Genomic DNA, 25,502 nt, shown 5'->3' on the forward strand with positions numbered 1-25,502 from the left:
GCAACAAAAGTAACACAAACAATTATGTTAATATGTTAATTAAGTTTTCTCCGTCATGTTGTTTCCATAGCAACAACAACTTCCTGTCAACTTGCCTTCAAAATAATATATTATATCCTTTTCAGTTTCACAGAACACAAATTGGGTTATTTACATAATATGTTTACATGATTTTGTTGTGCAATTAACAACCAGATGGACACACGATAAAGGAAATGTTCAAATTCGGCTCTGATCGTAGCAACATCGGGCCCTTCCTGAGGGCATCTTAAGCCTTCGTATGACCGCCGGTGGAGTTTCTCAGGCTCCAGCAGCAACTTCGTGAGCGGTGGCAAAAATCTTTGGCATGCCAAAAAATTGCAGAGGGACCTTGCGAAGGTTCATTTTCGTGTTGAATTTGTGTGTCAATTTTGCCCACCGTAAGGCCATCGTTAGGGCATCTTGTTATCATCGGTGCCACCGGGCATTTGCCCCGATCAGAGTGAGGCTGAATGCCCGATGGCACCGATGATAACACGAGATGACACGATTTGACAAGATGCCCTCATGAGTGCCTTACGAAGTTGCCGCTCACGAAGTTGCTGCCGGAGCCTGAGAAACTCCACCGGCGGTCATACGATGGCTTAAGATGCCCTCACGAATGGCCCGATGTTGCTACGATCAGAGCCGAATTTGAGAATTTCCTTTATCGTGTGTCATCGAGTGTCAATTCCGGGACAGTGTTACAGGGGCTTAACAGGGCTGCAGAAGAGGGGTATGAGCAGTATGAGGCATGGCTACAATGGGTGAACTGTTTGGTATTAAGCAAAAAACTTCACAGACATGTTTTGTATAGGAATGGCCCTACAATATATTTTTCCAATATAGCTTAATAGGTCCACTTTAAGTAAGATTTAACACAATAACTTTGAATATAAGTCATATAATTTTTGAATTCATTAAATATGTAAATGAATGAATATTTATTTTGTTAAATCACAAAAGCAGTTTATAGAGATGTGTCTACAGAAAGGCATGTTAAAGATCCCAGAAACATGAACATCTTGCCTTCACTCAAAATATGGCTTTTAATGTTGTGAAAATGATGTACTGTCATGGTTTCTATAGTATCAGATTTGTACTAAACACAAGTCATTTATTTTAAAAAGGTTTCTGTAATTTGAATAACTGTTTAGTTTGTGTATCCATCCATCATATTCAGGGGGGAGTATTGGAGGATAAATAGCAGTCTCACAGCAGCCAGACAAACACATTCACAGTTACATTCCCACCTACCATGAATTCACCTAACCTGCATGCTTTCTGACGGGGGGAGGAAAGTGGAGCATCTGGAGGAAAGCCCACGCAGTTTGTGTGTTGTCAACATTTAAAGACAAACACTAACTGACAATGCTGGGGACAAATTAGCAGTACCCAAAGCATTGAAACACAGAGACTGCACCAGGAGATGCTCTATTAAATATTTGATTCTTCCTCTTGCAGGTTGTCAAAGATTATACAAATAGCAAAGTATGTTCTGTTCAAGCGCACGACAATTTTCATCTGTTACTGTTTTTGAGAAAATAGCGGTCACAATCGGCTATGAAAGTGTGTTCAGCTGTTAAATGTCTTGAAAATGACGTTCGCAGCCTGTTAATAATCACACACTAGAAATGTTTACTGCATGACACAAAATCCTTTTATATTTCAATACAGTCAGATCTAACAATGCTCAACTCCGGTGACAGAATGTAAATATTTTATCTCAAAAAGCCAGTTTCCTTAAGAGCAAAAATACATCCTCCAGTGCTGCTGCTCAAAACACATTATTAATTTATAGATTTCAAACCCCACCAATGCTTCCTCTATCTGATGATATACCTTTCAAAGCTTTGCACATCTCGGTGCTTTTTAAAAAGTTGCTGTCTGGATATGACTTTGTATGCTAGATCACCCTCCTTCTAACCAAGACAGGAAATGCATGCATCGAGGAAAAAAGACATGGTTATACGTTTTCTGACATGCTACTAATCTCTGCTTTCTGCTGTTATTTTTCAGGCTGCGTTGGTGTTTACCTTCACCGAAAGAAGTCATTTCTGCCTCTGCAGCAGCTGCTAAGATGAATAACTCCATAACAAGATTCTTATTTTTCTCCACCACATGTTCACTCCATTTCAAGTGTTTCAGCAGATCTCATATATCACAAGGAAGATCAGGCTGGACACATTTATTTGTAACATCTTTTCAGGTTCTTTCCATGCATCACAGGGTGTTCTATCACTTATCTCCGTGTGTGTTGCCACTGGACATGTTGCTGCAATGTCATGGTCCATTTTCACCTCTGTCCTAATGATGCCTTCCTCTATGTCTACACGTGTAGTGATGCTGAGGATTGGTTCTGTGAGTGCTCCCCGCTCTACACAGGCCGACTGTGCCAGTTCAACGCTTGCGAGCGCAACCCATGCGGTCACGGAGCAACATGCATCCCAAAGTCTCCGTTGGAGGCCGTGTGTCTCTGCCCGTACGGAAGACAAGGTCTACTGTGTGATGAACGTGAGTGCTACAGAGAAGGGCTCACAGATCAATGCGCCGCAGATTTAGCAGCTTTATAAAGAGGCTGATCTGCAAACAGTTGTTGAATTAGAGCCCTGAGCAGTTGGTAAAATAGGAGCTTCTTGTTAAGTAAAGGGATTAATGAAACTAAATTGTGCTGTTCAGGCAGAAACCTCTTCCTCCAGCAATAGTCAGATAATCAAGGGAAAACTCTATGCCTCTTTGCTGAATACCCCAAATTACTCTTTTTGTGAGTTCATAAGATCTTCATTTCTTGCTACTGTAGATTTAGCCGTGTGACTCAACGCTACTTTTCTTCACAACCTTTTTTTTCTTCACAAAATGTCAAGTTTCTGCCCGAACAGCAGGGTGTTCATGTGTTCTCACATTGCCAGCAATGTTATTAATAATCTCGCTTACTGTTACTTGCGCCCATCTGTGGTCACTTTTTCGCCATTTAATCAAAGACTAACTTATAACACAAATGGATGGAAACATAAACTTCTTATTTCTATCCCACAACTTCAGAGCAAGTAATTGATGAAGGGTCATTTGCTGACTGACACTAATGTATTTTGAATCCTTTGATAAGTTTGTAATATTCCTGAAATTGTTCAACAATAGGAAGACACATTTCTGTGGCGGACTCTATACTGTTTTAAATACTATGTTTTTGTGTAGTGAAACTCAAATAATGATGTTGTATAAAGTCTCTTAATAAGCCAAGACATCGAAAATACACAGCTACATTTTGCATTTATTCAAGGACTCCTGAATAACTGATTAGCAGAAAACAAATTATGCCATACTGGACAACTGTTGTTGAATTTGACTGTAAAAACGTGCTGTATTTTTCGCTATGCTAGCAACATGGCTCTGGGGACGGCTGATGGATGGTCAGACACTTTGGTCCAGACTGAAATAAATATTGGAAAGATTGCCATCAAGTTCTTTTTAAATGTCAACAGAGCAAGAGTCCCTCCGACTTTGGTGATCCCATGACTTTTCTTTTAGCACCGCCAGCCAGCGTTAACACGTCAAAATCTTTGTCCAATACTTTGTTTAATGCCAACATAATATAGATGCAAAACAAAAATTCACATTTATGATAAATGCTAATTGGCAAATTAAAAAAAACATACCTGCTTTAAAATAAACACTTAAAGCAATGTAATGTTGACTATTCTAGCATGTTAACATTAGCATTTACCTAGCTGTAGACTCCTGTTTAATCCAAATTGGTGATAAACAAAGAAGGTATAGAATATTGTTAATTATATTTTATTGTTATTGGTAGTATAGTATATTTAATGATCTTTTTAAGGTCTCTATTCTAACAGTAATGCCATGAGAGAGGCTTCACAGTCAGTGGCTCAAAGAAACAAAAGGGTTTTGCTTGACTAACCTGACTCTGGGAGCAGCAGGGTGCTTGGCATATAAGTCGCTGAGCCATGCCACAGCCTCTGACAGACCTTCATCACCTACATCCCGAACGGACAATATAACCTTCCAGTGTCAAACTAAGTATATGGCTGACATTTGAATTTTAATCCTGATTACATCAGATGAGATAAGAGCCGAAGTTCGCCTGTTTTTTTTCCCCTTTATTTGAGACAAAGCTAAAGTTGTATGTCCAGCAGGGAAACTTTAAAGAGCTAAATGTTTTCTTAAAATATAATATTTTACCACCTGCAGGTTAATGGATAGGTTTGGTCTATGAGCCAGCCTGTAGAGATGACTATAAGTGCTATTGATGCTGAAAGGCCTCAAGAGTCGTGCTCATTAAACATGAATGAATATTCAAAATGACTTCACTCAGAATCACTAATGGTGAACCTGAGTATACAACTTGCCCATACCTCATGTTAAAGATTGATGTTTAGTTTGTTTGTGTTTAGAAGTAAAAGACAAAAATAATTTCCACATGTGACATACACCTAGTACTGCGGCTCGTTTCTCGAATCCAAGAATAGTTTATCCTATTTGTCTAACATATGAGATGTTGGCCATTTATATTGAATTACAATGGTATTTTTAATAAAAGGATGTTCCAAGTCAGGGAGGGATGATGCGAAGAAAAGATTTTGGCAGAAAAACAATGCGAACACTGCTTTCAACAGTCAAAAACAGTGTAGACATTTCATCATATTTTCATAGATATATTTCAAACAATCCATTTTCAGCATTATTCCGCATTATTCAGAATCAGCACTTCAGCTGAGTATTGATTGAGCAAAGTTTCTGTTAACCTTGCATTGTTCCAAGGTTGAAAATAATTTAGTAGTGTGAGTGTAGTCTCACTCAGGAGAGTTGTTGTTTCCCAGCTGCACTGTGACAGCTAAGATGCACACCATACAGACCATATACTGTACATGCATTTTTGTCAAAATGCGTTTCACAGTCTGACTGGCGCCGCATGTCCTTCTGTTTTACTTCTGCCGCTCCTTTTGGTTTCTAGCACATTACTCAAATACCCAGCAGTGTAAATGTAAGGTGATACTATTTGACGGAGTGTGAAGTTATAATCCATAGATGGATGCATTTCACAGCTACAGTCCATGAGCTTCTTTGTTAGTAATATGTTCAGCAAGCACGTGACTTTCACCAGCACTGAACCTCATTCTGAAGTATAATGCAATGATGGGTTTTTCTAATAGAACCTCAATTATATCAGTACACATTATTCATTATACTGGTGGCTTCAGTTCAATTAGTCACATGTGGGACGAAAACCTAAAAATGTACTCAGTTATTTATTTCTGAATTCCTATTTACCTTTTCATCACAAGAGGGATATAGACCATTGTGATTTTCTATGAAAGCTGTTCGGTTCACCGAAAAGTCACTGATGCTAAAGGCAACCTTTTCACAGGATTAAAGAGACTGTATTATATTCCACCTGCCTGTAGGATAGCTCTCACATGGTGAACTTTATTTTATCAGTTGCAAAAGATAAATCCATGTAAAATAAATGCAATTACATTTAGATTTTTTTTGAAACTTCTGATGCTCCGTTTTTATGGAGACAGTCAGGGTGATGTGGATTAAACTCTCTGTCTCTCTCTTGTAAGCTTGACCCTTTCTACTTAAAGACATTTTTTTTTTAAACTGTGGCACCTGAAGTTTGGATTTAGAAGATAACAATTTCTACTAATATGTTTAACAATATTTATAATTCATTAATAAGTCATTCTAGCATATCTGTTTTTGCTAGATTTAATTAGATAGTACAGTTTGTGATATTATACCAACCACTTAAGCTTGTAGAAATATAATATGACAAAGATGCTAGAAGGCACTTAAAGTTCATTAATAAATCAGGTAATCAGAAATGCAAAAACCCAAACTCTTATTTGATAGAAAACCATTACTGAATAACAGAATATCAAATCAAAATGGTTTCGTATTTATTACTGGTCTTTTAATATTGGTTTGGACTTTATTTGTACTGTAGGCTCATGGGTAGTGTGTCCATGAACAAAGTAGCCTCCTATTAATAAATCCAAGGTCCTTTATCTTTGTAATCATGGCTCACATGTTTGTATCTAGTCTGAGCTCAGTTGTTATTGTAGGGCATTCAAATGATCATGTGTAACATCAATTTGAAACACACGCAAAACAGCTAAGTGAGAACTACCTATAGCTGCAACACTCATTGGAGGGAAACAAAAGGCAGATGCAGCTAGACTCTGGATACGATAACAGAAGCATTCCCAGCTTTATTAATAATTTAGCAACCACACAGAGCGGAGGGCAGTCGCAGAGGGGAGCTCTGAGCCCTTCTTAGCCGTAGCCTGCGACTGCAGAAGAGTATGCAAGGTGTTGAAGAAGAGCATTTGTGTTTGTGAATCCTCAATGCTGAAATAACAACAGTACATCATGTCATTTTTTTACGAGCAGGGGGGGGGGGGGAAATTACATCGAGTCCCTAGTGAAAAATCAAATGAAAAGAGAGATGGTGTGCTGAGATACAAGAGAGGGCATTATCGAATCAACCGTGTTTTCTGAATAAGTAAACTTGAGATTGTAATTGAATATCATGGGATTATTGTGCTACCCTTGTGAACATCAGCTATGAAGCGATGCGTGCTTGCCAGAAGCTTTTGTAAACAGCTACTAATGGAAATAGAAAAAGGACTGAAGAGGTGACGGTGTTTGAAAACAGGTCATCATCTTATAGATTCAGAAAGGAAAATATTTCACTAACCCTTAGTATGTAATGTGTAGCAATAGTGCCATCTTTTGGTAACCTGAGAGGGAGAAGATGAATCAGGCCTGTTCAATTCAATTCACACAAACACAAAATACCCCTAGTCCCATTTTAACACATGTATAAAATAAATGTGTTTGTTTTGCAGCCATCAATATTACCCGTGCCAGATTCAGTGGAAGTGATGAGTTTGGTTACACTTCTTTCGTGGCTTATTCCTCCATCCCGAGTCTGAGTTTCTTCTACGAGTTCAAGCTGAAGTTCACACTGGCCAATAATTCATCTTCTGTGAAAGATAACCTGATGCTGTTCGCTGGGCATAAAGGACAAGGTGAGCTCAATTTAGACACCCGCACAGAAATGTAAAACCATTCTACCGGTCAAATGAAAAGACGAAAAGAAACATTGAAACGTCACCTTGGTTGGATTTTTGATTTCATACTTCATTAAAGATTTACAAATAAGTGTTCACCTGCTGTAATGCACTGACTAATGGATTTCCAATCTCATCAGAGATCCTCCAATCAATTTAAACCCTAAATGGATTTTTATTTTGGGGCAGATTGAGAGACATTCAAAATGAGTCTTTCTGCATCCCAATAATTAGTTGATATCCTGTTGCTGTTAACAGCTAACTGTTATTGTTCTTGACTTTCAAAGGGAGCCAAGATGGCATTGCTGGCATAAAAACGAACATGTGAACTGAGCATCTCAAAAGTATCCATGCTAATTCCATTCAACAGTCTTTGAGATGCAGGTGCAATGTGATGCTGTCAGCAGCCATCACTTTAAATTAGGATCTCTTCCTGCAGGGTCAGACTTAGTAGCAGGTAACTGCCGTGTCATTGTCACCAGCACATTTCATCAAACGAGGGAGAGGGCAAAGGAATACAAAAGATCTTGTGGATTTTATGCACTCGTTTTCTCTTGAGAGTACATTTCATCAAGGTGGAGGCATAACAAAACAATATGAATATGAATAATGAAACGCTTGTCAGGAGAGAGAGCAGCACTGTTTGAAATGGTACAAAGGCACAAAGTAAGAATAGATAAAAAAACGAATAATTTGCATGATAATTGGTTTAATGAAGTGGCATCTTTAATTATTGAGTGGCAGTCATCAAGGTACACGTAATTAAACAAGCAAAGGAGGCAAAATATAGAACAAAAATAGAATTAATATTGCAGCAAAAAACATAATGTATTTGTATGCTTATAGTACAGATGCAGTCTGACTGATGACGTTTTAATGGCTGTTTAAAATCGCATAGTGTTCTGCATACTACGTACTCAATGAGTCTTATCACCCACAAACCCTATATATTCATATACATATCCTACATAGTGGTGTAGATCGGTAAATGGTGTAATTGTAAGGTCAGTGTTTGCAGTTCTCATGTCTACTGTGCTTGTAACAAACTATTTACGTGTCTTCCAGGCGATGATGGTGATGACTTCCTTGTTTTGGGACTGCGGAATGGCCGAGTGGTGCATAGATTCAACCTTGGATCGGGCGTGGCAGTCATATTCAGTGAACGACTGAACCTGCAGTCCAACATTCACACCGTTACGCTCGGAAGGTCAAAGAGAACCGGATGGCTGAAGGTGACTTGGTGTTGATAGGTGTCCTTTTTGTTCATAAGAAAGGTGTTGGGCCGCCAGAATAGCTTCAATAGACAATTATCCTGGAAAACAGTGGTTCCCAACCTCAAGGTTGAAATCATTTAAAGGTTTCCTAAGGTTAAGGAATCACCAGATAGTTAAAGGGATAGGAAGAAATAATGTGTATTTCCTTTAACAGTATTTTGTGTACAAAATATTTAATGTTATTCCAATCTGACTTTCATGTGTATCAAGTATAAATGTAATTATCTTGTTTTTTTTCCTCACAGTACCACTGAAAGTAAGTACAGTTTAACATCAACCAGATAATAAAAGTATCAGTAGCAAAAGTGCATATACAAAGTACAAGGTGATATTTAACTTGGAACTCTGAATCTTAATTTTTTACCGTTCTTACCGCTCATTTATTGGCACTGTGTACATCCGCCCATAAACACTTTAGAGATCTGTCCTGCCCAGTGTAGGTGATGCAGGATGTAAATGGTGTCACAGTAAGGTGAATGATTTCTGAGAACACATCAGGCTGCTAAGTACCAACAAATCATTTGTGGTCCAGTGATCAGGAAAAGGATGTTTGCATCATCGAAGTGTGGCTGAAAAACAGAGGTGGGAAGTTACACAAGTACTGTACTTAAGTTCAATTTTGAGATACTAGTACTTAACTTGAGTGTTTCCATTTCATGCTACTTTGTACTTCTACTCCACAACAATTCAGAGTTATATCATGTACTTGTACACGTTACTACCTTAAGTTACAGATTTGGATACAAAATGTGAAATATAGTCAACACTTAAAAGGCAGTTTATTTAAACCTGGAGAGATTTCACAATCTACCCTGCAGTATACAAAGTCATTACAACTAGCTGCACCTTTACCAGCTTTGATAACCCTTTAATGCATCAATAGCTATAATCAAAACATATAATATATACCATTCTGAGATTGGACTCATTTGCATAATAAATACTTTTACTTAAATTATTTAGTACTTTAGGTATATTTTGATGCTTTACTTGAGTAACATTTTGAATGCAGGACTTTGACTTGTAACCGAGTATTCCTAAACTCTGGTAAAATATCTAAGTGCCGCTCCACCACTGCTGAAAAAGTCTGCAGCATCATTGAAAAGCTGTGGAGGCAGCAAGGTAAGGTTGTGCTTGTGAATTGACATTTTGCAATGCCTTTCTCAGGTTGACGGGCAACGTAACAGAACAGGATCTTCTCCAGGCCCCCTGCTGGGCCTCAATGTTTTCAACCAGCTCTTTGTGGGTGGATATAATGAGTACACCCCTGAACTCCTGCCACTTGGATCCAGGTTCCGTAATGGCTTTCAGGGTAAGACAGCAACAGCTTTATTACAGCCCAACACTGTTGTCTGGAGTCAAAGCACCTGTGCTTTGACTTCCTCCAAGGATTTCGGTCTATTTGTAAGCAGAGGGGGAGGCGTGTAATGAAAAAGGGAGTTACAGGCTAGGACTGCTGTATGAGGCCTGCACCGAGCTCTGAGGTTGATTGTGCCTGCAGCCTTTAATCACTTCACACCCCTCTGCAGTTTGCGTTGTGTGCAAATCCATTCCACTGCTGATAAGTCACATGAACAAGGCTGCCATGCAAATTATCTTTGTGATCATCAACATCTTTTATGCTTTCTCTCAGGTGACCCCATGTAGGATTGTATTCTGGAGAGCATTCATTGTGCTGCTAATGCTCGGGGCTGTGGAGCAAAATTGCCATAACCGTAATGATGACAACAGCTATGAATATCATCATAACCAGATTCAGCAGTCTCTGCACTACAGCTATGAAGCTGGTTATTATAAGATGTCATGGCTAATCCATTTGAGATGAACAAGAGCTTTTCTGTATTTAAGTCCTGGAGCGATTTTATGTGTTTGCTCATTTATCATTATGTAATTCATTTGTTTTGCCCGCCAAATAAACCTTTCAAAATGGACTCAGCTATGGTACAGCATTAGTCAGGCGGTGCTGTATCAGCCTGTCGTACTCCCCTGTAATGGTGAGCACTACCTGAGTCAGGCGACGCTGGTGGTACCATCACCTCTCTGCTCGGGATGTAATGAGAACTCATGAGCGTCTAATCAGATCTGTGTGACCTTCCTGGAGCCCTAATCATGATGGCTGGCAGTGAACACACTGATAATGCACTTCACTCCCAGTTATCAACAGATCCACACTCCCCTTTGGAAAGGTGGCAGAGGAGGTACTGCGGCTGCCGGGGCGGGGGGAAAAAATCTGTTACTCTATTTGAGCTGCTGATCGAAAAACATGGAATGAGGAGGCTTGTGTTTTTAAATCATGCATATATTTTTTTATCACACTTGTTGAAAGACATTGAGGATCAGTACCAGTGCTAACAAAATAAATGGGGTTGTACATGCGTATATCCCTGTATTCATTTATAGAAAACATTCTAGTGAATGTGATATGGAACGCTTTGAGCAATAAATTTCAAATTTGGTACTAACGTTTACTAGGACTCAATGAGGAAATGATTGGATTTTGGTGGCCAAAGGTCGAAAGGTAAAGTTGCTGTGACCTTCTGCTTCCCTTTCTCATGAACGCCTTGAGGGTATTTCTTCAAATGTTTCATTAATGTCCACCCAAGGATGAACTGTTAACATGTTGTGGTCAAAAGTCACTGTGACCAAACAAAACAAGCTTTTGGCCTTAATTGCTAAATGAAATTATAAAGCAATGACTGCATGGTGGTACAATTGATTTGGATTCTTAAAGATTGCCACAGGAACTAAATTGAAAATATTCTGAAACCATTTTTTGTAAGGCGGTAAATCCAAATTAAATGCAAATTCACTGTGCACATGTTTTTCTCTCACATGTATTATTGCCAGACTTGGCTCTTCTGGTTTCTTATTTCTTTGTAATAAGAGTCATGAGAGCAGCAAAACAAAAAATAACCAGCTTTAATAATCTTCCTCGTGAATCTGCTTCGCTTTTGGATGTTTGCAGCTCGGCAACCATCACTTGATTCTGCCAAGAAGACAGCATCATGCCATGAATATTCATGAATGAGCATGACATTTTCCCTGCATCCTGTTTATGCCAATGACTAATGCAGCAGAGAGATGGGAGTCAGCGTGTGCAGATGACTCCATGGCTTGTGCTCAGGCCTTATATTTATAGAAGGCCCAGTGTTCCGCAGGTACAGGCCAAAGCAAATATTGTCTTGGTAAAAATGGAATTATGAAAGCAAAAAGCAAATATGATGAGGGAGATGCATGATAACAGGGGGAAGAGATTGGATTTAAGAACTTGGACATCTTGGATGTGTACGGCAGAGACTGCAGATCATTTATTCCATCAAATTCAAGAGTTAACATCCAATAAAAACGTTTGGAATTCAGTATGTATACTTGATATTAACCCCTGTGGTGTCACACGATCCAAAAGCCATTTAACAAATTAACTCAGAGTTGTCCCTTTTTCACTTGTTCTATTTGAAATCCAACTCAGGATATTCACATTTTAGTTTGTCCACTATTAAACCTCATACACGGAAAATTTAAAATGTTCTGTTTCCTCTGATTATCCCCTAAAAAAAAGATACCCCTCTGACTTACTGTGTTTGTCCTTTCCAAAGGCTGCATTTTTGATGTGCAGTTTCGCACAAGAAGAGACAGAAAGTTCCAAGTGCTGGGCCAGCCTGCGGGACATCCAGCCTTCGGGCGCAGCGTGGGTCAGTGTGGAGTCACCCCTTGTGTTCATGTTCACTGCAGACATGGGGGGACATGCGTGGACTCTGGCTCATCTGTGTAGTAAGTACAAAATAAATGAGATTTGGTATAATCATTCTGATTACTTACACCAAATCCACTTGTGAATGGTTTTATGAATGACAGGGATTCACCCCGACAATGTTTTTGTTCTTGATATTCCCATGAGACTAAACATCAGTAGGCTATAGAAACTCAGTTACACAGTACAAGTATAGCGAAAGGAATGACAGCGTTTACAAGCTTTTCACAGAGCCTGCCTGTGTCCGTCTGCAGTTGCCAGTGCCCATTTGGATGGAAGGGAGCACTCTGTTCTGAGACGGTGTCTGTGTGTGATGTGGAGCACACCCCCCCTCCTCTGTGCGCCCATGGCTCCACCTGCATCCCCCTGCCCAATGGATATACCTGCCAGTGCCCCCTCGGGACCGCAGGGCTCTACTGCGAGAAAGGTTGCGCCACTGAACCTTAACTTTATCATTATATGTTTTTTATTTATTTATTAACACAAGACCTTCACTTTTCAATTGTTGAACTGCTGTATCTTTCTGCCTGTGACAGCTGTGACCATCAGTGATCCGTTCTTCAGCGGTAACCAGTCCTCATGGATGTCATTCCCACCTATGAGCATTAGACACAGGACTGTTCTGCAGCTGCAGTTCCAGCCTTTATCACCTGATGGCATCCTTGTCTACACTGCACAGCACCTCAGTGCCAGATCTGGTGAGGACATTAATATCCTGCTTTATTTTGATAAAATAAATATTACATTTGCGGTGCAGAATGTGAGTGTGTTGATATCCAGGATTACTATATATTTGCCCTCAATGTTCTGCCACGATGGCAAACATTATATATGCCAATGATCCTTTTATTCCACGGTATAATAAAAAAGTAAAGATATACACATTGCACTTACAAAAATGTCCCAAATTGGGATCAATAAAGTTCTATCTTATCTTACCTTTATAAAAACAGCCTTTTGAGTAATAGATCTATCTCAAAAAGTCAAAACAGTGTCTAGTGTGATGAAATAAAAGCATACAAAGTCATGGTATATTACAAAAATAGTATAGTAGTTCATGACAATGTCGTCATATAAAAGTCACAAAGATTTTTACCAAAAAAGTAATAGTTTAGTACGTCAAAAGAAGAGGTAATTGTGTATCTCAGAGCCTTTCAACTTTACATTTTCGGTCAGTAGTTTCCACAAACAATGTTCTTGTGAATTTGGTCGAAAACTGACGTAAACCTGTCAAATGTGCTTTTTTTCTACTACAAAAACAGGTGAACTGACTTTTTGACAGAGGGACATCACTACAACTGAAAAGTATGACCATTTTATTTTCTTCCAATAGGAGACTTCTTGTGCCTCTCCTTGACATCGGGGTTTGTCCAGCTGCGGTACAATCTGGGGGATGGCCCCCACATCCTGCAGTCTGTTGAGCGAGTGGACTCACGTGGGAGGACCTGGCACTCGGTGACGGCTGGCCGGGTCGATCACCAAGGCTTCCTCAGTCTGGACAACAAGGAGACTAGAGAGAATGTGACTGGGGGGATGGCCACTCTCGATGTGGCTACTGACATCTTCATCGGGGGCGTGTCAACCTTAAGCTTCGTCTCCACAGATGCAACAGAAAAGGAGCCGGTGGGCTTCACTGGGGGTTTAAGAGAACTCATACTGAACGGGGAAGAGTTGGAGTTAACTGAGATGGGGGCTATAAGTGGAGCAAATGTGGGGGACTGGGATGGGACCGCCTGTGGGCATAAGGTGTGCAAAAACGGAGGACACTGCAGGTCAACAGGAAGTGACTCATTTATGTGTGTGTGTCCGCCATCTTGGACTGGCTCTGTGTGTAACCAGTCTGTAAGCTGTTTAAACCACGTCTGCAAACAGGGTTCCTTATGTGCCCCATCTGGTGTCCCCTCATACCGCTGCATATGCCCTTTGGGACTGGGTGGGAAGTACTGCGACTCAGAAATAGCCATGGACACTCTCAAGTTTGTGGGAAGCTCATATGTTAAATACCAGGACCCGAGATACAACACAAGGAATTTTAAATACACACAGGTTTCTTTCAGCTTTAAAACCAGCTCGAATAACAGTTTGGTAATGTGGATGGGGAAGGCTGAACATGAAGATGACGACTACCTCGCAGTGGGACTTGAAAACGGACACCTCAAAGTTGCTGTAAATCTTGGGGAGAGGCTTTCCCTGCCAATAACTTTCAGAAATGTCACACTGTGCTGCAACAACTGGCACAATGTGTCTATGTCTTTAAACAGTACAATTATCCAGGTGGTGGTGGACAACAAGAGCGTCCTCCAAGATTTAGATCCATTTGAGCGTTACGTGGCTTTAAACTACGGAGGTCAGCTTTACTTTGGGGGGTTTGAAGTGTACAGAAATGTATCAATTGTTACTTCTGGGTTGTTTTCAAGAGGCTTTGAAGGAAATCTAAGAAATGTTTTTTTGTTTAAAGATACCAAGCCACTGCAGTTTCTCAGGAATAGTGAGGGATTCGATGTTTACGAGGGCAATGAATAGTAGTGACATTTTGTGATGGTATCTGAGGAGATTTTTGTAGAGTCCCTAGGTTAAAAAGTTTTGGAAAGGTTATCACTTAAAGGTGGGGTAGGTAAATTTGAGAAACCGGCTCGAGATACACTTGTTATATTCAATGGAATGCAATGAATATCTTAAGTGCTTTGACAAAAACTCCATACAAAAATGTCATCTGTGGAAGCCGTAGTACTGTAAAAAGTACGACCAATCATTTTAGCTGGCCCGGCTAAAATAACTGGAAGGCCTACCTGCCTGTCAGCTTTCCATCTGTGCACAAACTCATCTCCGCGTTCGTGTGTGTTGGAGGAGGGGCTCTAAGGAAGTGGCAGATTTTTTCCAGCTGTGTATTTTCAAATTCTAGCGCACTCGAGCTGGTTTCTCCAAAATTACCTACCCCACTTTTAACCGTTTTAAACTTGTTTCTGCACAATTGTACTGCTTGATTTCCATGTGACACGGGTAAATGTTTCAGAATAGATGTAATAAAACTTTTATGATTAAATATTTCAAACATATTTTGTGAGGCTTTAACATTAGTCATTTTTCCAACGAGAAAAAAATAAAAATAAAGTCCTAATGTTTAAAATCTTGTTAATATAACAATTAGAAAAAACACATTTTTTATAATCAATAATAAAAAAGAATTAGCTTTATTACGAACTGTACAGAAACACACAGTGCAAAGGCACACGTCATCTCTAATGTATATTATAAGCCAAAATGTACATACCTTTTCAAAAAAAGTAAGTTTAAAAAATAATTAAGCAATTTAAAAGAATTTAAATGGTGATGGGGGAGAAAAGCTGCTGTTCCAAGGTTCTCAGTGAAACGTTTTCTGTGTTACATTCATGCCAACTTAAAATGTCCACCAGATGGTCCACACGTTGTTCGTATGTTCCCACAAGACTGAAAACATTTACTGATTGTTTGTAGTCAGCACGGCAGCTCAAAAGGAGCTGGATATATACAATACAAAGGTTAAAATGTTTCAATATGAAGTTCTTCTTGGCTTGAAGAGAACATGTCTTCACAATCTGACTTGAAATTATATTTCATTTTGGCTGTATTGTTATTAACATAAAATGGGTTACTTCTATGAAGGAAATGGCATACAAGCTGTGGACCGTGGACAAACAACTTCACAATCAAGTGTTTTGAACCGGTTTAGTGACCAACAGTCTTTCTTAAAGCCTCCCCAAATCATGTCAGGGCTTTAAAAAAATAATAATTAACTGTCTTTTGAGCTTCTCCGTCCATTCTCATAATCAGAGTCCCGCCTGTTTCTTTGTCTGTCCTTACTCCGGCTGCTGTGATCGTCGCTGTGGTGTCTCTCTTTCCTCTTCTCGCCGTAGCGGTCGTCAGAGTGTCCGCGGTGCCTGCTCCTCTCTCTCTCGTGGCTGCGATCGCGCTTTCTCTCCCTGTCGTGGTTCCGGCTCTTCTTCCCGTAATGAGTGTCCCTGTGATGGCTGTGTCTCCCGTGGTGATCTCTGTCCTCGGACGTGCGCGGCCTCTCCCACGGATCGCTGTATTTCTCCTCTTGACGCTTGTGTTCTTTGGCCAGGGACGGAGGCGGGACAGCTGGTTCGGGACAGCTCTCTGCGTACTGGGATTGAAGTGAAGCGAGAGCGTCTGACGAGCTATTCTGAACCCACGGTCCACTGTGATTCTGATCCTGGGGGGGTGGGCTGGAGAAAGTGTTCGGGGGAGGAGGAGGAGGAGGAGGGCCTGTGGGGTAGCTGCCAGGTACCTGAGGCTGCTGAGATGGGATGGATGCATCCTTGTGTTCCGAGAGAGCTGGTTCCACTACAGAGTCCTGCTTGATCTCTGAGTAACTCACTGCCTGTGGTTCTTCTGCAGGAGCACAAACTGTCTGGAGGGCTTTAGCATCAGCCTGGGATGTGCCCGGGTTCTCCTTTTCACTCGCCGGTGATGGAATAGCTGTTTGTTTTTCTTCCTTGGGTTTGCTCTTGGCCTGATAAAGCTGTAAATATCCTTGGTGAAAGAGTGTAACCGGCTCTTTTCTAGCACTGCTCACAACAGGAACAGGTTTGGGGCTCAAAGGAGCCGGGTGGCTTCCTTCATCCTTTTGTAGCACCGCTGTTTTATCCTCATTCACACTGGAATAGGCTGAAGATTTTTTCAATATTCCACTTAAAGGAGGTTTGGAGCTGTTAGCTGGAGGAGCCATGGATTGGGTCTGCGACAAAGAGTTCCCTTCAGATGGTGTCTTCTCAGACAGAAGCCCAACGTCTCCTTTGTTTGCAGAAGCAGCGCTGCTGGTTTCAGTCCGCGCTGCTGAAAGGCTCGCTAAAAACGCTTCGGTCGATACATCTGGAGGCTTATCTTTCAGAGAGACAGGTGCACTGTGGGTCACCGCTGCGCCATCCTTTCCTGATGAGTTGTTAGCAACAGATGGAAGAGTCGGGCTGGGTAGCGCCGGTTCAGCTTTAACAGATTTAGCGTCTTTCTTTCTGATGACAAAGCGCTCCCGCTGTGAAGCAGCTGTTGGGCTTTTTAAGCTCCCAGTCGAAGCCTCTGTTTTTGGAGCTGCTTGAGTCTTCTGGGTGTCATCTGCTGTTGTTGCAGGTTTACCTCCAACATCTGGCAGAGGTGGACATTCCCCACCTAAGCCTAATAACACACCTGGAAGAAAGCGCAGTGGTTTTCCGGGCTCCTGATTGTTGGGCTCCTCCGATGCAGATGGTTCTTCCGAAGATTCTGTAATCGGCTCTTTAACTTCTTCCGTAGGATTAAGTGGTTTTTCATTTTCTTTTTTATGTGTAGTAGTCAAGGAGGAGATGAACATTTTCTCCTCCTCCTCTTGTGCTCTGGTTTCTTTTGTGGAAATGGTGATGGGCATGATTTCAGGAATAATCCTGGCAGTTTCGTTCATGTCCACAGGAACAAATTCCCTTTTAGGTGCCTGGCGAATGATGAGTCCAAGAAGAAGGTTGGCACGGTTGTTTTCTAAACCTGTCAAAAGGAAGAGATTAAGTCAAATAAGAAATGTAATGTCACCTACAGAGAGGAACATCATTCTTGTTTCATGTTCTTTACCTGGCCCATCAAAGGGAACAAGCTGATGTGGGACTTTTTCAGTGGCGCCCAAAGGAATGATATACATATCCTTCACTTGTTTCCGGTTATTGGACACCACCCCGAAACGCCTACGACTGCTAAAGTAGGCATACAGGAGGGTATAGGAGATCTCATCTTCGTCCGTCTCGGGGGAAAAGCGGATCAGGCACACCTCCTTTAATAAAAGAAAAAGCATGCGTCAGTAAAAAATCTGCAATCCAAGTGCCAGAGGTTTGCACATAAATCTTCAATGGAGCAGCTTTATAATGCATCACATGTGGATGTTAATTGTAAGGACTTAAGCTGCTCTTGATCACAATGAAACTTATGTAATTCTTGGTGATTATATTTAATGACAGAATTTTACTACAGGCTGTTTAATCCCTTTCAGTGGGAAAGCTGCCAAAAACTCACTTTAGTTCCCATTGCCCGAATCTTCTCCAAGTAGTCCCACACTATCTGTGGAGTGATCCTCCCGCCAACTTGAATGCTGTCTGGAAGGTCCTGTTGAGAGAGGAAACAAAGCTCCAACCTTAGTGGCAGCACTTAGTCTAGCTACTCAAACTCTAAATATATTCATTTTTTCCCACGTTACCTCAGACAAGTTGTCCAAAGTGCCTGAGACAAGGAAGGCTTTTGTCATTAACTTGGCCACAGCGTGCATGTGAACGAGTCCTTGCCACAGGCACTTCAGGTTGGATAGGAAAGCGGCTTCTTCATCTCTTCCAGCTACATGATCCGACCTGTAGAGAATACAAAATTCAGCTAGCTTGCAAAACACTAAGCTTGTAGACGAGAACCACACATTATCAGAAATGACTGTTTACCTTCCATCGTAGCCCGACTGAGCGCTTCGGAAGCTTTCCTCTAAAACGGTGAGGTGCAGGTCGTCCTCTGCAGGGGTTCCCGCGCTCTTCGTCTCTTCCGATTTGGTGGACTGCCTCCTGACAACCGTAGTGGCAACTTTAACCACCTTGGTCGGTGCCTCCTCCACAGGTGGCGCCATACGACCTATTTCAAATAAAGAAACGACAACGCAAGTTGGTAACTGAAGATAATGACAGCAGGGAAAAACATAGAAAGTGGTGATGTCATCTAAATTACTACTGTGGACCAGGGCAGCAGCAAAACTCATTTTAGCAACCTAAAAGTAGAAGTTTATGTGTATGCTAAATTTAGAATATTTTCACCATCTGACATTACCATCAGTCAGCCTTTCCCTACAGGCAGCTGCCTCATCAAAGCTGCCAGACCCCATTGAGAAAAACTGTATGTTTAGCTTGCAGAATAGTTGCTTTTCTACTGTTCGTTTGTGGTAAAAGGGTTAGTTCAGATTCACCAAACTCGCACAATAAACACTAATCAGGCCAGCGGTTGACCAGCATGTCTCGACTTCTGCAAGGTCAAAATACAGGTTATCTTAAAGAAGTGTCATATTGATTATCCCATTGATGATTAACATCACAACTTTTTTTATTTCAGGGTTTACCTGTGCAGATTTTGCAGTGTAGGTCAAATAAGTGAGACTTATGTTGGTTGGTTGTGTCTTTCTCTGTGCCGGGACCCTCTGCTTTCTCCTCAGGGGGTTTTGGAGATTCAGCTGTGACTTCGGTAACTTTGGGAGGTGAGTCAAGCTGACAAGGGGAGAAAATAATAGACATTGAAGCAAACATGTCACGAAAACATTCAATAATCTAGAGTCATATTTGTTGGGGCCCTTACCTCTTCGGGCTCAGGTTCTTTCTCTGGTTCTTGGCTTTCAATTTCAATTTCTCCTTTGTGTGTGATTTTAGTGATCGGCCGTCTCTCTGCCTCTCTTTGCTCCTTTTCAATCATCTCAATAGTCTGTAAAATAAGGAATATATTTCTTTTTAAAAAGGGCTGCTGAATGTCTTGCATTCCAAAATACAACCAAATAAATGTGATGAAAAAAAAGGGAAAAACATTTCAAGCTTAACCTTAACTGAGCTTTTGTATTGTTAAGGGCTTTAAGAAGAATGCTGTCATTTTTTTACAAACTTGATGGCATATATTCAGTCTCAGAGCAAAGCATTACTTACATGTCGGTTCTCCCTTTGTCGCCAAGCAGCTAATTCTTTAGAGGCCAGTTCCTCGGGGCTCATTCGAATCAGGTTACCAGGAGAAACTTCCCCTTTGAGAACCCTCTTAAAGAGGACCTAAAAATACAACCAAAGAGCAAGTGTAACTATGAATATATGAAAACTCAAAACATTTCAATCATGCCTGGTTTACAATTATACTTACATTATTTTTAGTGTCTTTAAGATTGAACATCAAGCTTCTGTACTTGTTCTTGTATTTGTTGTCAGTGTCTTTATACAAGTGAAAAAGCTCTCTCTCCGTTTTCTTGGCAACTTCAGAAGCCTTCTCCACCGAGACCTTCAAATCAGACTCCTTCAACCTGAGGTGCAGAAAGTTTAGGTAGTCGTTTGCTAAGTTTTTCAATAAAAAAAGACATATCAGTCTATCTTTTACTTTCACCCATGAAAAACGTACCTCTGTATGAGGATTTCTTTCAGAGAGTCCCGCACACTTCGCCGGATCGCCTCCACAGACACAGGTTTCTTTGAACCTGAAGACTTACTTTTTGACTCTTTCAGATAAAAGCCTGTGAAGACAGAATGAAGATATCTACTGAGCAGGAGGGGAACTCTGCGACAACAGGGATTTCATACAAAGTTGTGATACAAGAAGGCTGTTATCTAATATCTAAGAAAAGACAGAGATGATGTGTATTATCTTCTGTTTTGAACAAGACTTGTTGTAGATGTAACTCAATTTAGGGCTGAAACTAATTATTATTTTCATTATCAAATGACCTGCTTTTCTGATTTATCATTTGGTCTATTATATGTCAAAAAGTAGTTAAAACTTTCCATCCAAGTTTCTAAACACTTCTTAAAAAGTACCTGTTTTATGAGCTGCATCTGTGGAGTGCCTCCTGTCTGGATCCTATTTTAGGAGAGAAAAGGAAAAAGCACATTAGCCATATCATAGTTAATAACTTCAATAAAAGAGCAACATTTAAATTGGAAAAAGACACCACATGAAATATTCTAACCCTCAGCCAAACCTTTAAAACACAGTGTGAGTATTTATGTGTGGGAAAATGTCCCGAACCTTGGTGGGTATACACACACCCATGTGCAAACCTTCTTTACAGGCAAAGTAAAAGCAAAAAAAAATACATTGTACAGTGTTGACACTAGCTATGATTAATATCAGAGGATGAAATCAAATATCCTGGGGGAACAAATAAATGATCCTTTATATCGAAAGATTTCCATTTAAGCATGATCAAAACAGCTTTATCAAAGACCTCAAAGTGTTACTGCTTACATTTCTTAGTGGTCTGACGCCTCCTGAGGTTAGTATCTCGGAGGGTCCTGGTTGGGGCTTGGGGGGCGGCATCACATCCTGTTCCTCCGCCTTTGCTTTAACTTCTGGTTTGGCTGCAATCGGGGGCTCGGGCTCCACCTTTTTGCTTTCTTCCTCACAACACTTCAAGCACACGTACATCTGATCTTCCTCCTCCATCTCACGTACTTTGGTAAGGTCGAGACCAACACAGTCGCCGTGGAACCAGTCTTCACAGCGACCGCAGCCTACCATGAACCTAAAAGAAGTGCAGACATTATTAAAAGGTGTTTTTTAAGCATTCTGTGCAGACACATTCTGGCCCACTATAATAATGACACCAGTAGAACAATTACATTTGTGTTCACAAACACTTATTTGACTGTAAGGCAATGTATTTTGATATTTGTACAAACACTGTGGTAACTTTTAACTTTCCTCATCATTTCTATCATCTTTGAAATCCACTGAACTCTTGCAGGTTGTGCTGGGTAAATGTTCAACTATCAAAAATTCTAAATTGTTCACATTTCTATATAAAAAAAGATAACCACCTGCAAAGTTAAATCTACAACATACACCAATTATGTCTGAGTAAGACAGAAATCTGTTCTGCAACACTTACGTGTTATTGTGCTGGTTCTTGCACAGGCCACAGCAGTTGTTTCCATCCCATACCGACTCACTGTTAGCGGGTGTCTCTTCAGCATTTTCCTTCTTCACAGCAGGAGCATTGTCTGGGATAAACAGCTGCGGCTCATCCACGGAGATGCTTCTTGGAGTTTTACTTTTCTGTCTTTGAAGAATCTTTTCTGGCTTTTTCAGTTTGGGCTTTTCCAGCCCCCCCTCTTCTGTCATTTTTAAAGGATTTCCTGGACGAACAGGTGTTTGAGAGGCCGTCTCAGGCTTGGAGATATTGGGTGGAGACGTATGTTTAGTTGTTCCCTGCGGGTCAACGCGGTTGCCAGACGATGGGCTCTTCTTACCGAGAGAGCTTGGCTTCCCCTTACTCTCACCTGCGCCCTGTGTCTTTTGGATTTTTGTAGCATGCTCACTTTGGGTGAATTCTGCAGGCCTTTTCAAAGGTGATATTTCTTTCTTTTCCTTGAGATTTTTTATTCGAAGCAGGTCGTCTCTTTGGATTTTGGATGGCATGTTTTGGGTTACTTTATGTCCCTTAACCATGTTATTTGGTTTATCAGAAACCAAGTCTTTATTCTTGTTAGAAGGCAGTCCTAGTTTCGACTTCGGTAGTGTTTTGGCCATCTGTTGTTTTTCCTTATCATTTGTCTTGTTACTAACAGTAGTTCTGTTATTCTGAATGTTTTCTGGCTCTTTGATGCCATCCTTTTCTTTACCGACGGTTTTTAGTTTTTCAGGAACACTATGATAGTCGTGTTTTGTCTCTTGCGTGCAGGCACTCCCCATCAAAGTCCCGTTGGGGGTCTGCACGTCGTTGGGATTCACATACGGGCCGAGCCCCAGGGCAGCATCATCAGTAGAGCTCTTCTCAACTTCAGCAACTTCAGCAACTTCAGCCACTTCAGCAACTTCAGCCACTTCAGCAACTTCAGCAACTTCAGCCACGTTCTCAGGTGTGGGATTCTGTACACTGACGGTATCACCTGGCAGCACCGCAAACCCAATGTCCCCAGAATACAAAAAGCCACCATCAAGGCTCCCTTCAACATTTTGTGTGTAAGAGGGTCCTGGAAGCAGCTCAATCTTAAATCCTGCAATTGTGACAGTCAATCGTCTCAATACAACGGAAGGATTCAGCCATAATGCACCTTGAAGATCATTAATATCAACACGTCCTCCCAGAATGAGTTCTTTCTTCAGCTGGGCGCCTTTAACTCCTTTCTCGATAAGAAACGACTTTCGGATCCTGTTCGCTGGTTCCCTTCCTATTCGTCCTCGGGTCATGGTGTTGGTGGATGTGTCTGTTTCAACAACAACAACAAAGCAAACAGAGAATAAATGTCACACCCTTTATAGTTGACGGTGTCATATCGTGGAAATGGGAAAGTAAATGAGTAATTTACCGTTCTCTAAATGACATGGACGTTTATTCTGCCTGCCAACAGGTCGCTTGACTTGTGAAGTCTCTGCATCGGTCAGTTCACCACTGAGGCCTGTGGGTGCTGAACCATCACCGAGAGCTGCAACAGCTAAAACAAATACAGGTATTTTAACTTCCTGTGTACCAAGAGTATTTCTTTTTTAATTATGTATACATTTAACACAAATAGAAATTGAATTGGCAATCCCAACACTCAAAAAGATTGAACTCCAACGCACTAAATAAATAGTTTCAATGCAAAGCCTGATAGGGCTGACACCACAATATTGGTGTGCAATTCAAAACTTAGCAGTAGGTGAATTGTAAGTGAACCGTTATGTATACTTAGAACCTCCTTTAGCGAGGTCTATTGTGAATTATAATACCCTTTAGTGTGAAGCAGCCAGATTAGGCTTTGGTAGTAGCATATGTAAATAAGCTTTAAATCAAGGTTTGGTATCAATACAAATCCATATTGGACATTTGTATTTTGTCCGTTGACATACCTGTTGAGCCAGCAATTGGAAAAGTGGAGTCCTCATTGTCCAGCAGATTGAACTGAGAGGAGCTTCCACATCCAAACATGGGATCTTTATCACTGAGCATGTTCTTCAGCGACTCTTCCAGCCGGAGTCCTGTCCCAAACGCATTACTCGCGTCACATTCCAAATTCTGACCAGCTATCAGGGAGTCGTCCAACTGGTCACTGGGTATTAAACTGTTAAAGCTGTCCACAATATCCATGAATGCTGCTGCCTTCCTGTATGAAAACAAACAGACAGAATGTAGGAAAAACAGCAGTTACCAATTTTGATCAAGCAAAAACAATTATATGAATAATTATAGAAGAACTATCTTGATGCATGTCTTTGGTCTTATCTCAGCAAGCTAGTAAGGATGAGCAGATATTCATTCGTTTTGAGGCTAAACTACCTTGTTCCACAGTGATACAAAGCAACAGGCAGTACAAAGTGTATAATAAACACAAAATTACAAAAATAAGATTTTCATATCATGGATAACTAATATTTAATTTTAAATAATACTGTATGTCGACATTTGTTTATTATGGACCATAATCATTTTGGGGTTTTAAAGGAAGCATGAATTTTGTTTATTTTTAAAGATGATATCTGTGTCTTAAGGTTACGTGGGGGTCCAATATGGGTCAATTTTAAGGGCCCCTTTATCGTGAATGGTCGGTCATTTTGGATTATCCAACCACGTTTAAACACTTCTATAAAAGGTAGAGAAAACAAATTCAAGTTGAAAGGTGATGATTATTACTGACGGAATGTCCCTTTTAAAAGTTGTTGGAAATATAGTGATGGGGAGCTTTAAACGTCTCTTCTGTGCTGCCTGTTTACTGTCCTGGTACGGTTAGGCTGCGTTCAAAAAGCCTCGCATGATCTCAGTTGTGGCCATTTCCGTGGGTCTTTCACATTGTGAATACAGATTAGGTATATTCCTGCAAGTGCAATAAAAGCTTTTACGATGACCAACTTGGAAAACCATCCAAAGCAAAGCTATGATTAAATTAGCAGCAAGTTGCCCATTCCTTACAATAAAGTTACACTACACAATATTGTGCAGGCCAGAAATAAACAGTGCATTAAAAAAGCGCTACGTTAATATGTTAGCAGATCTCCAGACGGGTTTATGCAATGATCCCTAATATGACTTAATCCCAATTTGAAACACAGCATGTTTGTGACCTAGTTCTCTCAATGTATGAAGTGTTTGCTAGTTAGCATGCTAGCGTTATAAGACGGCTAACAACAATCCGCCGCAGAGCACTAGCATCATTAGCAAGCTAATGCTAGCATAAGAAGGAAGTTACCACTTTAGGTAACTCACTGTCTTAAATTTATGAACTGATCCTGTGAATATAATTTGCATCAACAGAAATAAAGGCCAGAACATCAAAAATGTGTTGCATAAAATATGTAAACGTTTATTTAGACCGCTCGGTGCTTAATCTGTCAGACAGGCTAGTTCGCTTGCTTTAGCATTAGGCCTCAAGCTACCAAGTTTGTTTGTAGCCTGAGTGCTGCTAACGGTCGTTAGATGATCACGCCCACATGCATCTGCTCCAATGCGATCAGTTCGGATATTAAGAAATATTTATCTTCACGTATAATACTCTTACCTCTCTTTTACTGCAATGCTGTCTCCAACTCGTTTAGGGTTACATACTAGCACAGCTGCTCCCAGTAACTTCCTCCAACTCGGCCGTCATTCGTCCTGCTGCTGCAAAGCCCTGACAGGCAGCGCTGTTTGTCACGTGGCTTCTGTTTACAGGT

The 25,502-nt window shown here is 40.8% G+C and overlaps 2 protein-coding genes across 5 annotated transcripts in view; one reads left to right on the forward strand and one right to left on the reverse strand.

Annotated features, from left to right (window-relative positions):
- eys (eyes shut homolog) overlaps positions 1-15,207 on the forward strand; it is a 170,797-nt gene extending 155,590 nt beyond the window's left edge. For all 4 annotated transcript variants that reach the window (XM_079690636.1, XM_079690638.1, XM_079690637.1 and 1 more), the window contains 8 exons: positions 2,360-2,532; positions 6,891-7,073; positions 8,181-8,347; positions 9,557-9,701; positions 11,986-12,160; positions 12,395-12,567; positions 12,677-12,838; positions 13,474-15,207. In XM_079690636.1, coding sequence (XP_079546762.1) covers positions 2,360-2,532; positions 6,891-7,073; positions 8,181-8,347; positions 9,557-9,701; positions 11,986-12,160; positions 12,395-12,567; positions 12,677-12,838; positions 13,474-14,663 — 2,368 coding nt within the window. In that variant the 3' untranslated portion in view covers positions 14,664-15,207. The remainder of the gene's footprint in view (positions 1-2,359; positions 2,533-6,890; positions 7,074-8,180; positions 8,348-9,556; positions 9,702-11,985; positions 12,161-12,394; positions 12,568-12,676; positions 12,839-13,473) is intronic.
- Positions 15,208-15,315: 108 nt separating this feature from the next.
- phf3 (PHD finger protein 3) lies at positions 15,316-25,502 on the reverse strand. Its single transcript, XM_079690640.1, has 16 exons — positions 25,349-25,502; positions 23,706-23,959; positions 23,183-23,308; positions 21,763-23,080; positions 21,120-21,396; positions 20,690-20,732; positions 20,277-20,388; positions 20,025-20,181; positions 19,820-19,936; positions 19,482-19,604; positions 19,249-19,393; positions 18,587-18,770; positions 18,355-18,502; positions 18,174-18,263; positions 17,739-17,934; positions 15,316-17,654 (listed from the first exon to the last, which is right to left on the reverse strand). The coding sequence occupies exons 2-16, from the start codon at positions 23,941-23,943 to the stop codon at positions 15,910-15,912; spliced, it is 5,019 nt and encodes a 1,672-aa protein (XP_079546766.1). The 5' UTR covers positions 23,944-23,959; positions 25,349-25,502; the 3' UTR covers positions 15,316-15,909.

This window comes from Notothenia rossii (genome assembly GCF_949606895.1).
Source record: "Notothenia rossii genome assembly, chromosome: 6".
NCBI lineage: Eukaryota > Metazoa > Chordata > Actinopteri > Perciformes > Nototheniidae > Notothenia > Notothenia rossii.